General features: G+C 48.2%; 1 protein-coding gene across 1 annotated transcript in view; it reads left to right on the top strand.

The window, feature by feature from the left end:
- The first annotated feature begins 290 nt into the window (after positions 1–290).
- Positions 291–14,569, top strand: part of PRPF8 (pre-mRNA processing factor 8) — a 31,351-nt gene continuing 17,072 nt past the window's right edge. Inside the window, exons 1-23 of the mRNA XM_024194378.2 lie at positions 291–397; positions 1,207–1,375; positions 3,540–3,704; positions 3,785–4,003; positions 4,705–4,917; positions 5,194–5,319; positions 5,400–5,505; positions 6,836–7,026; positions 7,403–7,522; positions 7,596–7,785; positions 8,114–8,233; positions 8,589–8,723; positions 8,828–8,957; positions 9,399–9,595; positions 9,687–9,893; positions 9,990–10,153; positions 10,544–10,670; positions 10,844–11,036; positions 11,445–11,632; positions 11,917–12,155; positions 12,952–13,098; positions 13,411–13,621; positions 14,444–14,560. Coding sequence (XP_024050146.1) covers positions 298–397; positions 1,207–1,375; positions 3,540–3,704; positions 3,785–4,003; positions 4,705–4,917; positions 5,194–5,319; positions 5,400–5,505; positions 6,836–7,026; positions 7,403–7,522; positions 7,596–7,785; positions 8,114–8,233; positions 8,589–8,723; positions 8,828–8,957; positions 9,399–9,595; positions 9,687–9,893; positions 9,990–10,153; positions 10,544–10,670; positions 10,844–11,036; positions 11,445–11,632; positions 11,917–12,155; positions 12,952–13,098; positions 13,411–13,621; positions 14,444–14,560 — 3,774 coding nt within the window. The 5' untranslated portion in view covers positions 291–297. The remainder of the gene's footprint in view (positions 398–1,206; positions 1,376–3,539; positions 3,705–3,784; positions 4,004–4,704; positions 4,918–5,193; positions 5,320–5,399; positions 5,506–6,835; positions 7,027–7,402; positions 7,523–7,595; positions 7,786–8,113; positions 8,234–8,588; positions 8,724–8,827; positions 8,958–9,398; positions 9,596–9,686; positions 9,894–9,989; positions 10,154–10,543; positions 10,671–10,843; positions 11,037–11,444; positions 11,633–11,916; positions 12,156–12,951; positions 13,099–13,410; positions 13,622–14,443; positions 14,561–14,569) is intronic.

The raw sequence follows: 14,569 nt of genomic DNA on the forward strand, positions 1-14,569 counted from the left end.
GGGGGCGGGGTGTGCTGGGGGGCGCGTGGGGAGAAGAGGGGGGTGTGTGGGGAGAAGAGGGGGGGATGGGGTGTTCCAGGGGGCGCGTGGGGAGAAGGGGGGGTGCGTGGGGAGAGAAGGGGGGCGGGATTTATCCGGGGGCGCGTGGGGAGAGAAAGGGGGGTGGGGTGTGCGGGGAGAAGGGGAGGCGCGTGGGGAGAAGAAGGGGGGGCGGGGTGTAGGACTGTTTCTTTTCTGTGGCAGACCCTGACCTGAGCCTGTCGTCTTTCCTCTCTCTGGTCCCTAGCCTGCCTCTCCATGGCTGGAGTGTTTCCCTACCGTGGGGGCTGTGCCCCGGTGCCCAGTCCCTTGGCTCCGCTGCCTGACTACATGTCTGAAGAGAAGCTGCAGGAGAAAGGTGCAAGAGCTATTGAAATTTGTCACAGCAGGGCCTTTGTGGGGTTGGGGTGTGTGCGTGCACACAGTCCTGGCAGCCATGACCGAGAAGTCCTAGGTTCTTGTACCAACCATCCAAAGGCCAGGTAGCCTCTGTGCCCCAAAGAGAATTCTGTATCATTAAGTTACGTTGTCAGCCATTGTATTCTGCTCACTAAACTCTTCAGTTCACTTCATTTGTGGTGAATGAGTATTTGCCCTTGTCTTTGTTTTGTTGGGTTTCCTCACTATTATATTACAACTTGTGAGAGCTGCCCTAAAAAGGCTGCTGTCAGCTGCATGTATTTTAGCAGTTAGTTTAACACTGTTCAGAGTAAACAACGTAGCAACTTAAAATCACAGCAGCTAGTCTGCGATGACCTGCACCCCTTTGCTATCAACAGTGGAGATACACCAGGGCCAATATAACACAAGGCGAATGTTAATGTGAAGGCTGTTGTTGCACTGGAACAAAGAACTGCCAGACTGGCTCATGTTAGGGTCCATCTGGGCCAGTGTCCTGTCTCCAGCACTACATAACTCAGAGGAAGGTGAAAGAACGCAACTGTAGGCAGGTGTGAGATAGCCTTTTCCTGATCCCTGATAGTTAGACATGGTATAAACCCTGAAAGATGAAGCTTTTTATCCCCTACAAAACACTGTTTGCATTAACTTGCTAGTAGAGCGCTGGATATTTACCCATGTAATTTTGGGCTTATGTTGGTTTGAAGTACCCTCTCGTGTCTTAGTGCGATGGCTTGAGATGAACTGTGTGTGTTCTTGTCTGTGCAGCCCGTAAATGGCAGCAGCTACAGGCAAAGCGGTATGCCGAGAAGAGAAAGTTTGGGTTTGTGGATGCCCAGAAGGAGGACATGCCCCCAGAACACGTGAGGAAAATTATCCGGGACCATGGTGACATGACAAACAGGAAGTTTCGGCATGACAAACGCGTTTATTTGGGGTGAGGAGAGCAATGAGCGTCCTAATCCATGTCCAGGGAAAGGTGGGTGGTGGGTAGGGCACACATGATACAGGTATTCCATTCCTGATGGGTGGAATTATAAGCAGTACACTACACCAATGCCCCAGGTATCCACTAGTCTGTAGAGGCCACTGCGAGATACGAGACTTTCCCTGGAGAGCTTTCAGTTTTAACTGTGTGCATAGAAGAGAATGCTACAGTATGAGCTCTTGTAAAGTGCTTGGAAGATGGACTGTGTGAGCTAACTAAGTATTCAGTGGAACAGAAATACAGAGTGGGAGATGGGGAGGCGATTGTGTTTGAGTTATTGGGTAAATGCAACTGTGCAGAAGTAGCTCTTTTCTTTAATTAAAAAAAAAGTCTTGGAGGAGGAGGGAAGGATGCCAGTTACACAGTGGTTGGATAATCCAAATGCAAGAGATGGGTTTCTCTGCCTTTCAGACTCAGGGCCAGTCCTAGCAGGTTGTAATCCATTGCTAACTCCCGGCCATATGCAGAGGCCCTAGTAATTCATAAGATGAATTTCTGTGGATGTGCGGTGTCCCCAAGCTGTTGGTTCCCTGTCTCGAAGGACCATGTTTTTGTTCTGTGTATGCACAATGGGGTCCTGGTTCCTGAATGTGCTCCTAGGTGCTACGGTAATACAAATCAGTACTTACAGCCCAATGGCTTTTGGTTTCAAAAAACCTTCCACATGTAACTAATGTCTGAGTTCTTGAGCCTGTAGACAGTTTGCAGAGCGTTGAGATGAATCGGGTAGTTCACTCATTGTGGTGGGTGTTTTGGCCTAACTATTTTAGAATCGACATAAACTCTTTCCTTGCTGATCCATAGCAGAACAGTGTTTGGATGAAACAACAAGGAGTCCTTGTGGCACCTTAGAGACTAACAAATTTATTTGGGCGTAAGCTTTCGTGGGTTAAACCCAGATGAATGGAGTGGAAAATACAGGAGCAGGTATAAAGATGTGATTTGCCTTACCAAGTGTGAGGTCAGTCTAACCCTAATTAATGGTCCATTAATTTTGGAAGGATGTTCACAGGAATAAAGCAGCAAGTTCTAAAGATGCAAATAGTTGTATGTTCCCTATCACAAGTTTACCTATCACCATAGGAATGCATAGTAATTCTTAGATATTGGATTTTCTCTTTCTCCATCACTAGGTTGATTAATATCCCAATTTACCATGGGCTTTCTGGAAGCATGCCAATGTCTTGACCATCACAATGAATGTTTTGATCAGCTAGCTAGCGCCTCCCTCTGTCCTTGCCACACCACTTCACCAGCAGTACAGAATTCTGGTCCCAGTTGCCTCTGTGCTAAGCCTCTTTCCCTTGCCCAACTAACTGCCAGTCTCCCCAGCGAATTTTGTGCATACTTGGTGTGTCTAAGCAATGATGGTGAGCCAGAGCATTCTGGGATTTAGAAAGTCCCAAACTACATTTTGCATTCTGTGTAGAAAAGGCAGGCAGGTGGTTCCCCATGGGAATGTCTCTGTTGTGAATACACTGAAAGGAAAGAAAAGGAGCTGCGATTGCCTTGAAGGTGGGGTTGATCAGTTCCTCCGGTGACTTGGAAAACCATAAGCTCTTGCCATTTGGGCTCTCCTAACAGGGTTTGTAAATGGGGCAAACTGTCCCCACTGGAGGAAGAGCCAGCACACATTTAAAGTCTGACTTCAGTTGATTGTCAGTGAAAGCTACATAAGAAATGAGTTGTTTAGTTCTCTGGAGCTCTAGATATTCATTGAGGGGAGACTGCTATGTTTGCCTACTAAGTTTAAGAAAGAGAAACCCAGGCAGCCACCCTAGAATTAAACAGTTTCTCTAAAGCCCCAGCTCTGGGTTACTGTACACAATGAGGGCACATGACTATGTGGGGGGTTGTCGCTTTAGCACTAACCCCTTCACTGTATCTGAAACTGCTTCTGCAGGAAAGCTCTGTTTGCACCTGTGTGACGTAAAACAGTGATGTCTAGTGACCAGCCACCCTCGGACATTGCTGTAATCTCATATTAGTTGGGGAGGCCTGTGAAACATCTAGTTTCAGTGCCCTCTTAGCTTGAATTTGGGTTTCAATAAGAAGTGGGGAGGCTGGTCACTGTTTATAAGAATACTGACTAACTCAAGTGATTTTTCTGCAGTGCCCTGAAGTACATGCCCCATGCTGTCCTAAAGCTCTTGGAGAACATGCCAATGCCCTGGGAACAAATCCGAGATGTTCCGGTCTTGTACCACATCACTGGTGCTATCTCCTTTGTGAATGAGATTCCATGGGTCATAGAACCAGTCTACATCTCACAGTGGGGGTAAGCACTTGCAGTAATCGCACATTGGCTCTCTTGAATCTGCAGTATAGGCTATATCTAATGCTCTTGGTCCATCCCAGGTCAATGTGGATCATGATGAGACGAGAGAAGAGAGACAGGCGTCACTTCAAAAGGATGAGGTTCCCCCCATTTGATGATGAAGAGCCCCCTCTTGACTATGCTGACAACATCCTGGATGTGGAGCCTCTGGAGGCAATACAGCTTGAGCTGGACCCAGAGGAAGATGCCCCTGTCCTGGATTGGTTCTATGACCACCAGCCATTGAAAGACAACAGGAAGTGGGTACCGTTTTCTGGTAGCACTTTTTCATTGTAAAGAGTTCCAAAGCATTGTATAAACTCTGTACACAGCAGCCTTGGGGAAAAGGACATTAGATGGCTTGCGAAATACGGGGAGATGTTTTGCCAAGGACACCTGGGCAAATTCTACTCTTATGAAAACTGGTCTGGGACCTTTAGTGTTGATGCAGAGCGGGCAAGCCCCAGCCTTTAAGGTCTCTTCTGAAAGACCTCTGCACGGTCAGCTGAATGAAACGTCGTTTATCTCCCTGGAAGCATGAAGGACTGAGTCAGCCATACCAGGACACTGGGTATTTCGCACATGATGCTTGACTAGAGCATACCAGAAGCTCTTTAACCTGTTGACTAAGTTTTCTGGGGGAAATTTCGGTAACATTACGTGCTGCCTGGGACTGCTGTCTGCGATCCCAAATATTCATGCCTAAATCTTGGCGATGAGGGGGAAGCTGTCTTGGGGAGAGAGAGCTGAGTTTAGCACCTGGTCAGTCGCAGGTGGAGTTGCATTGTTGTCTACAGTGGGTTTGAATAGCCATGCAGCCTTCGCTTCTGTTCGGGAGGGACCTGTGAGATAGCGGTTTCCTTCCTGGTTCCTGTAAAGGGGATGGGGAGAGGGATGGGTTTCAGCAGCTTTTTAGCCTTCTAGCCCTGCAGTGCTGATCTGTGCATTGTCCCCTTCGCAGGTATGTGAACGGTTCTACGTACCAGCGGTGGCAATTCACTCTTCCCATGATGTCCACATTATACCGGCTAGCTAATCAACTGCTGACCGATCTTGTGGATGACAACTACTTCTACCTGTTTGATCTGAAGGCCTTCTTCACTTCCAAGGCTCTGAACATGGCTATTCCTGGGGGGCCCAAGTTCGAGCCTCTGGTCCGAGATATTAACCTGCAGTAAGTGATGGTTTTTGGTGGGAAGGGGAAGAAGTACTTGCCTGGTCTGGGGCAGGAGCCTCAACGTGATGTCTTCCCCAAGTGAAACGCTGGTGGGTTAGATCCCGATGAAGTGGCATTAGCGGGTCTTCGTCACATGCTGCTTTAGAGTCTGAATCTGTATTGAAGGAGTTTAGCAAGGTGTCTGGGGACACTGCCCTGCATCTTTGAGCCAAGACCTTTGCCTTCCTGCCACATTCTGCACTTTCATTTACCAATCTCTTCTTCTGATTTAAGGGATGAAGATTGGAATGAATTCAATGACATCAATAAAATAATCATCAGACAGCCAATCAGGACCGAGTACAAGATTGCCTTCCCATACCTGTACAACAACCTACCGCACCATGTGCACCTGACCTGGTGAGTACAGTGTCCACTGCGGGCAGGGTTGTGGAGAAGTTGCTGTACTCATAAGATGCTCTAATACTTGTATCTTGCAGGTATCACACTCCTAATGTGGTCTTCATTAAAACCGAGGATCCTGACCTGCCAGCATTTTACTTTGATCCATTGATCAATCCCATCTCTCACAGGCACTCTGTCAAGGTGAGTTACTGCTCGAGCGCCCATGAGCCAGGGATGGGCACTGCATTGGGAGTGATGGAAGAGGGTCTTTTTGATCTAGCATAGACCATATGTTGAGAGTAGGGACTCCAGCTTAGTGTGGTAACCTTGTCTGACCGTGACAGGCATGGATACTTCAGGGAAAAGCATAAACTCCTCTGTAAAAGGACTGACCTCAGCTGGTGATCAGACCTATCGTTCCAAGTAGGAGGATCACTAGCTCTGTGGCACTGCAGATGAGTCTGGAGACTAGGTCCTTCACATAAATCCCTAATCCTTTCTGAATCTTACTGTTCCTCAGTAATATCTTGCAGCTGCAAGTTCCACAACTTAACTTATAGCATGTAAAGCGTTTCCTTTCTTCCATTTAAACTTGTTGCCTTTCTTTCAAGGATCCTCTTACTGCCTCCTAGCACTTGAGAGCAGGGACACCAAATTAGCCTTAGTGAAGTGTATGTCTACACTACTGCAGTAAGTCGACCTACACTGTGCAACTCCAGCTACGTGAATAAAATAGCTGGAGTCGACATACCTTAGGTCAAGTTACCGTGGGGTCTACACCGCGGGGGGGGGGAGTCGATGGGGGGGAAAAAAAATCTCCAGTCGACTTACCTTACTCTTCTTTTGGTGGGTAGAGTACGGGGTTGATCAGAGAGTGATCTGCTGTCGATTTGGCGTGTCTTCGCTAGACCCGCTAAATCGACCGCCGGTGGATCGATCTCAGAGCCTCTATCCTGGCTGTAGTGTAGACATAGCCTAATACATAAATAGATTATACCACAATCCTGTCTCCTCTTACTCTTGTCCACAGGAGAAATCTCCACTCACTGACTTCTTCCTTCACCATTTCCATCGACTCATTTTAATTGCTCTTCCCAAGGCCTTTTCTATTGCTAGAGTTAACCAAAACCTGATCCTAATATTCAGGTGAAGATGCACCACTGATGTGTATAGTGTTACACTTGTGTTCTTTAGCTCCTGTATAATACAGCCAGCATCTATTCACCCCATTGTTTTTTAAAAAGTTTTTAAACTATTAGCCCTTTTGAGTGCAGCTTTGCATTGAATGGGCCTCTCCCTTGAGTTACCACTAGATCTAGATCTGTGTCCTGAGGTCTGAGTTGATTCAGAGACCATCAGTGTATATATAGAGTTTGCATTGTCCCCTGTGTTAGTCAGCACTGTTGGTTTATCTCATGCCCTTTCTCTGCCATTGTGTAGCCGTGCCAGTTCCATTGTTTGGTTAGGACTTTTGGGAGATTGAGCTAAAGCAAGTGTGGGGCTGATTATGTCTGGGATTTCCATTCTCTAGAGTCAGGAACCCTTGCCTGATGATGATGAAGAGTTTGAGTTACCAGAATTTGTGGAGCCTTTCCTGAAGGACACTCCGCTGTACACGGACAACACGGCCAATGGCATTGCACTGCTGTGGGCCCCTCGACCCTTTAACTTAAGATCTGGCAGGACACGCAGAGCTCTAGACATCCCATTGGTCAAGAACTGGTAACATTCTTTATTGGGGGCATTGGTGGCTTAGTGCCTGTGGCATTAAGGGAGATATCTGTGCTGCCACAATAGTGGAACTAGTGCAGTTTCCAGCTCCTTGATGAATCTGACTTGGTTTGATTCCAAGGTATTGGGGCTGTACTGCTCTCCTAAGCACGGAAGTTGTGCAGAGAGGCTCTGAATAGCACAGTTCCCTATCCCGCCTATTTCTGTATGGTGAAGGTGAAACAGAAAAAGCCACAGGTGGTAACAGTGCTGCTGGAGACCTTGCACAGCTTTGTTGGCTAGCTGTCTCTGCACGACCTCACTTGCAATCTGGGGAATGAGAATGAGTGTTCCTTGGAGCACTGAGGTTTGTGGTCTTTGTCCTCAGGTATCGAGAGCACTGCCCAGCAGGGCAGCCGGTGAAAGTGAGAGTCTCCTACCAGAAGCTGCTGAAGTACTATGTTCTGAATGCACTCAAGCACAGACCTCCCAAGGCTCAGAAGAAGAGGTAAGTGATGCCCTGTTTCCTTGAGAGCTTCTTGGGGGTGCAGCTGATTCCATTGTTCTCTCCCCATCTCCAGGTACCTATTCCGCTCCTTCAAGGCAACAAAGTTCTTCCAGTCAACAAAGCTGGACTGGGTGGAGGTTGGCCTGCAGGTGTGCCGCCAGGGTTACAATATGCTGAACTTGCTGATTCATAGGAAGAACCTCAACTATCTCCATCTGGACTACAATTTCAACCTCAAACCAGTCAAGACCCTCACCACCAAGGTACTAGTCCATGTCCTCCCCTCTGGAGTGAAGTTCTCCAGTCCCAAGTCAATCTGTCTGGTGCTGCAGGAATCTCTATAGTAAAGGTCTTGGATGGCTAGTGTAGCAGCAACTTTAATGGTCTTTGCTCAGCAGGAGATAGCAAACCTGTTAAGTTTACTTCAAGCTGCTTATTTGGTTAGTGCCTTGAGGTAAAATGCTATGTAAGGGCTATTATTGCTGACTCTGAGCTGTTCACTTTGCAAACTGTCTGAGTGACTGGAAGCTGCCTGGCCACTACATAGCAATATGTCTTCTAATCCCTGTACCCTGATCTCTCTCTTCCCAGGAAAGAAAGAAGTCTCGTTTTGGTAATGCTTTCCATCTGTGCCGAGAGGTTCTGCGTTTGACCAAACTGGTGGTGGATAGCCATGTCCAGTACAGACTGGGAAATGTGGATGCATTTCAGGTGAGCCTAATTTGGTAATAAAAGTGGTCAGGGGCTGGGCGAGGGGAACAGGTGGCTAACTTCTATGGATGATTGCCATTGACTGGTGTACTGCCCTGGAGGAGCAATTGGAGCAGTATGAGAGAGGCTTGGGAGTGGACTGAAGCTCAGTTAAGGAATAGCTCAGACTGAGGCAGTTTAATCACACTTCTTCAATTCCTGATTTATTTACGTGGGGTGAGGGCTGAGCGACCCACAGGAGTTCTGCTCAGCACCGTGCACTCTTTACTCCTGGCAGTGTAAAGAGCGTGGCTTCCAGAGAGTGCCTCTGGGTAATGTGCATTGCCATCCCCTAATCATGCACGCTGTGTTTCAGTTGGCAGATGGCTTGCAGTATATCTTTGCCCATGTGGGACAGCTGACAGGAATGTACAGGTACAAGTACAAACTGATGAGGCAGATTCGTATGTGCAAGGACCTGAAGCATCTCATCTACTACAGATTTAACACTGTGAGTACTGCTTCCCCATGCGTTAGTGACTGCCCCAATGCAGCTGTGTGGGAAGGGAGGCCTCCTGGAATGTCTAATGCAGTTATTGTGCCTCTCTTCTTCAGGGGCCTGTGGGGAAGGGGCCCGGCTGTGGCTTCTGGGCTCCAGGCTGGAGGGTATGGCTGTTCTTCATGAGAGGCATTACCCCACTGTTGGAGCGGTGGCTGGGCAACCTGCTGGCCAGGCAGTTTGAAGGTATGTGCAATAAGTGAAACTGAGATGGCGGGGACGCTTTGGTGAAGATAAATGCTGTTTCCTTATCAGCTCTAATTCCAGCCTCCTTGTCCAAGAAAAGCACTTAAGATTTCATGCCCAGGTTCCATGTTAATAGTGAGAGCAATTCACTATTTTTTAGGGAACATCAGTTTCCCGGGAGCCCATATAGACTCCCAGTGGAACTGATGTTTAATAGAGTTCTCTGAGAAGCCCATAGCCTATTAACTGTCCTCCCCTCAGCACAGTGGTCTGGGGTCTTGTGGGTGTTTCACTTCTGCTGTTTGTGCAGTTCGTTTCTATGCCGCTGTCTTGTGCTACAGAGTTTCTGTAGCACCTTTTTGCGTGTGGATCTCACAATGGGAGGCAAAATGACACTGCCCCGTTGGTCTCCAGGTTCCTGAAGTGTTTTCTCTCTTCCAGGCCGACACTCAAAGGGCGTTGCAAAGACTGTAACAAAGCAGCGTGTGGAATCTCACTTTGACCTGGAGCTGAGAGCTGCAGTTATGCATGACATTCTAGACATGATGCCAGAGGGGATCAAGCAGAACAAAGCTAGGACCATCCTGCAGCACTTGAGTGAGGCCTGGAGGTGCTGGAAGGCCAACATCCCCTGGAAGGCAAGTACCTCACATGGCTTTTCTCTTCAGTTTAATTTCAGTCAGTCATGGGGAGAACTCCTGTTTCTCTAACTCTACCGCTCCTCCCCAGGTTCCTGGGCTGCCAACTCCTATTGAAAACATGATCCTGAGATACGTGAAGGCGAAAGCTGACTGGTGGACTAACACAGCTCACTACAACAGAGAGCGGATCCGCCGGGGTGCCACTGTGGACAAGACTGTGTGCAAGAAGAACCTGGGTCGGCTGACCAGGCTTTACCTGAAAGCTGAGCAGGAGAGGCAGCATAATTACTTGAAGGTGGGACTGGGATGCTGGCTAGGGGTGGCCAGAGCTTGGGACTTTCTGTAGTGGGGTTTGATGGCTGCTGACAGTGCTGCTGCGGTTTGTTTACAGGATGGCCCCTACATCACTGCGGAGGAGGCTGTCGCAGTATATACCACCACTGTGCACTGGCTGGAAAGCAGGAGGTTCTCACCCATCCCCTTCCCTCCGCTCTCCTACAAGCATGACACCAAGCTACTCATATTGGCCTTGGAAAGGCTGAAGGAAGCCTACAGGTAAGGAGAGGAAAAGGTGCTGCTGGCTCCCGAAGGCCTGATACCTGCATTGGGTAATGCCTTTGAAGCTGTTGGCTATCAGTTTATATCTGAGCTTGAACATGACAGTCGCTTCTCTTGATAGACTAATGAAAGCTCCAGCATGTACCGTAGTACTGAGGCTTTTTAGTGTGGCTTATTGAGTTTTCATACAGGCTCTCCTCATGGGTGGGAACAGGTGCTGGCCATTTCATAGGAGTCGTGTGCAGCGTGGGCATATGGGAGGAGTTGTAATCCGAGGGTGCCTTACAGTCCAGTCTGGTTGTGGAGAATCTTCCCTTGAGGGTCATGGAGTAGTTGTCATTCTGTCTATCAACGTTTGGACTTAGGAGCAATTCTCTTTGTTTTCAGTGTGAAATCCCGTCTGAATCAGTCGCAGAGAGAGGAGTTGGGTCTTATTGAGCAGGCGTATGATAATCCCCACGAAGCTCTGTCCAGAATCAAGCGACACCTTCTGACTCAGAGAGCCTTTAAAGAGGTAAATGTCTTGGCTAGAGCCAGAGTATAGACCACTAGCAGTATCTTCAGAGTGCCTAGGATTGAGTTACCTCTCTGTATGCAGAGATTAATTCGCACCTAGAATCTTGTTGGATCAACCCCTTACTTTCCCTGCCCTCAGTGTGAGCCAGCTTGGTGTCTCCTCTTGATTAGGTTGGTATTGAGTTCATGGACCTCTACAGTCACTTGGTTCCTGTTTATGATGTTGAACCCCTGGAGAAGATTACAGATGCCTATCTGGATCAGTACTTGTGGTATGAGGCTGACAAGCGAAGACTCTTCCCTCCTTGGATCAAACCTGCGGACACTGAACCGCCTCCACTGCTGGTGTACAAATGGTGCCAAGGTCAGTGTAGGCATCTGTCCTGCATGTAGGTGGGATTCTTTGGGGTGGAGGTGGGGGTCAGCTGCCTATTCCTAGAGTGTCCTCTTGGAAGTGGTTTAAATGTCTTTCTTTTAGTAGCGTGTAGCTTGCTTTCAGCACAGTAGCTATATATTCTGCCAGGAACTGGATTCAGTAAATTTAAAAACACCTTTATACACAGTGAGGGCACCCTCTCTGAAGACTCCTGATTGCTACATTCCTCCCTAGTCCCCATTTTTCTGTAGGGTTCTTCAATAAAAGACTAGGCTGACTAAAAGGCATGACTGTGGAGAGCTTGAAAATGTTCTGTCCCTCCCTGGGATGGTGCTAATGGAGTGAGGGAGCAGCATCATTGCTGATGGTGCAACTGGCTTTTTTGTGTTGCCTCAGGCATTAACAATCTGCAGGATGTCTGGGAAACATGTGAGGGTGAATGTAATGTGATGCTGGAGTCCCGATTTGAGAAGATGTATGAGAAGATTGATTTGACGCTGCTCAACAGGCTCTTGCGTCTTATCGTTGATCATAACATTGCTGACTACATGACAGCTAAGAACAACGTGGTGATCAATTACAAGGTAACGATTAGCCTGTGGGAAACGGGGGAGGAGTGGGAGGGCTATAGAGTTCTCACCTGTCTACACATCTCCTTGGGGAAGTCGAGACTTTGCCAGGGTGAGAGGGGAGCAGGCTGAAGGATTGAGGAGCTAAGAACATTACCAGAGTTCTGCTCAAGAGTGACTGTTGGAGTAGCCCTTGAACTGCCATTAACTTAATTGCATCAGATGGGTGAGAGCCCTGCTGAAAGGTCTGCGGGGGCATAGTTGAGTCAGATTCTCACAGCTCTCTTCTGTTTCCTCAGGACATGAACCACACCAACTCCTACGGGATTATTCGGGGGTTGCAGTTTGCTTCCTTCATCGTTCAGTATTATGGGCTGGTGATGGACCTGTTGGTGCTGGGCCTTCACCGAGCCAGCGAGATGGCCGGCCCACCACAGATGCCAAATGACTTCCTTAGCTTCCAAGATATTGCCACTGAGGTGGCTCATCCCATCCGCCTCTTCTGCAGATACATTGACCGCATTCACATCTTCTTCAGGTAGGAGACACCGCCTGGGCGCCTTCCCTTCTCTGCCTGCTGCTGTCCTGTGCCAGCAGAGACGGTACTGATCCACAGGGCAATGGCTCTGGTTCTTCTCCAGTCCAAACATAGGAATATCAGTGCTCCCTTCCAGCAGATGGAATGAAGTGGCTGGTGCTGTAGCACATTCTGCCTCCTGGAATACTGCCCTGTGGGCTAGCCAACTGTATTGAGACAAGGAAAGCTTTTATCCGGCTCCATGGGTGCAGTGCAGTAGCAGTGATGTCACATGTCAGGGCTACTTCCATTTTAAGCTCTTAAAAGCAGCTTATACACTTGAGGAGAAATGACCCTTTTGGCTGAGATTGCTCTTGCTCTTTCTCAGCCTGTTTGGTAAAGCTGATTTTGGCCCCATTTGAGTTCATGTTCTTGAGCTGCAGTAACTGAACTGGCTTCTCAAAGCTCAGGCATGGCAGGTCCATAGTTCTGTGTGAGGAATCACATTTTTTTAAAATTGGCTTAGCGTGTGCTGGGTGTAGCCTTTCTGATTTTGCAGTGAGCAGGCATTGACCTCTGGATGTCTAGTCGCAGAAACATGCATGAAAGAACATGACGTACTGTCTGTGCTAATGCAATTTCTGAATGCACCTCATGCAGGAGGATGCAGAAATTGTGCATCTGTTAGTGTGGTCCACAAACATACCCTTGCTATTCACCATTTTTTCCGGGGTTCTCCTTTCCTGTCCAGGCTGAATGGGGATTGCCCTGTGAATTCAATCCTGTAACCCACTCCTCCCTTAATGTGAATTTCCAGGTTTACAGCAGATGAGGCAAGGGACTTGATCCAGCGCTACCTGACAGAGCATCCAGATCCCAACAATGAGAACATTGTGGGCTACAACAACAAGAAGTGCTGGCCCCGAGATGCCCGGATGCGGCTCATGAAACACGATGTGAATCTGTAAGTCATCTGACATGTTGAGCATCAAGGAGGATTTGGGTGCATGGGCAGCTCTGCCATAGAAGTCTGGCAGCTGCAGGATAACCCTAGCTAGTGTTGCATCACCCCCCTCATCAGGGAAAGATGGTGTTGGATCTGTCAGAGCTTCATGCTGTAATCCCTATTAATGGGGTGCTGGATGTGGGATGGGCTGTGTTCATACTTTGCTGCTGGGAGTGTGGGGGGATTGAGGAACTAACCCATGTCTCTGTTTCACCCCACTAATTGGGTATCTTGTCAGCCAGGGCTCATACTGTGTTCTTTGCCTTTCAGTGGCCGTGCTGTATTCTGGGACATTAAGAACCGCCTGCCTCGCTCAGTCACCACAGTGCAGTGGGAGAATAGCTTTGTATCTGTTTATAGCAAGGACAATCCCAACCTGCTGTTCAACATGTGTGGCTTTGAGTGCCGCATCCTACCCAAGTGCCGCACCAGCTATGAGGAGTTCACCCACAAGGATGGTGTGTGGAACCTGCAGAATGAGGTAGGGAAAGTGGCTGGCAGGCTTGGGAACAGCAGCCTATCCCAGAGCAGGGCTCAGAGTGGATGGTGGTCATGCCCTGCATTAATGTGGGTTGAGTAGAACTGATTTGCTGGCTCATGCTGCCCTTGGAGATGGTAATAGAGGTAGCCAGCAGTGGTGCCCAACCTTATTATGCAGGAGACCCAAATAAACTTTGTGTGGGTCAAACAGATTCTGCATGTTTTAATAAGATTTACAGTCACCTGTATTGGTTGCTATTTTAAGTTCAGCTTGTTTCGTATGTATTTAGATAATGCTGTACATAAAAACAACCTGTCTGTTTACACAAGTGTGTAAGCTAAAATGATGTAAACATGATGACAGACAGTAATGATTCGGCCATTAATATACTGTGTTGAAGCAGACCTTATGAAATACTCTGGGATGTCGGTTCTGCACCACTGGCCCAGAGCATCAGCTGCTAAGGTTAATCGTGTTTAGTGCGTATGCTAGAGCCAAGTGGCTGGTTGGGTTAGCTCTTGTCCAGAAGAGATCGAGTGTCTGTGAATGGATCTTGGCGTGAACTAGAAAGTGGGTGGGCATGAAGACTGAAGAGCAGAGAAGCTGTGCTGGTGCCATGAAAGGTAACTTCTTAACTGCAGTATGAGTGCAGAGAAGTCTCCTAAAGTTCTCACTGCCACCCCCCTACACCCTTTGGAGAGAGGGTGTGTGTGTGATACCTTTCAATGATGGTGTAGAAGGGGTGGAAATCACCTCATTATGTTTGTTGGATAGGGGACTCCCAGTTAAGTTGAATTGATTGTCCATGTGCTTCTGTTGCAGGTGACCAAGGAGCGCACAGCTCAGTGCTTTCTGCGTGTCGATGATGAGTCTATGCAGAGGTTTCACAACCGAGTGAGGCAGATACTCATGGCCTCTGGCTCCACAACCTTCACAAAGGTAACAAAG

Source organism: Terrapene carolina, unplaced genomic scaffold, assembly GCF_002925995.2.
Source record: "Terrapene carolina triunguis isolate 2854851 unplaced genomic scaffold, T_m_triunguis-2.0 Scaffold231, whole genome shotgun sequence".
NCBI classification, from domain to species: Eukaryota; Metazoa; Chordata; order Testudines; family Emydidae; genus Terrapene; species Terrapene triunguis.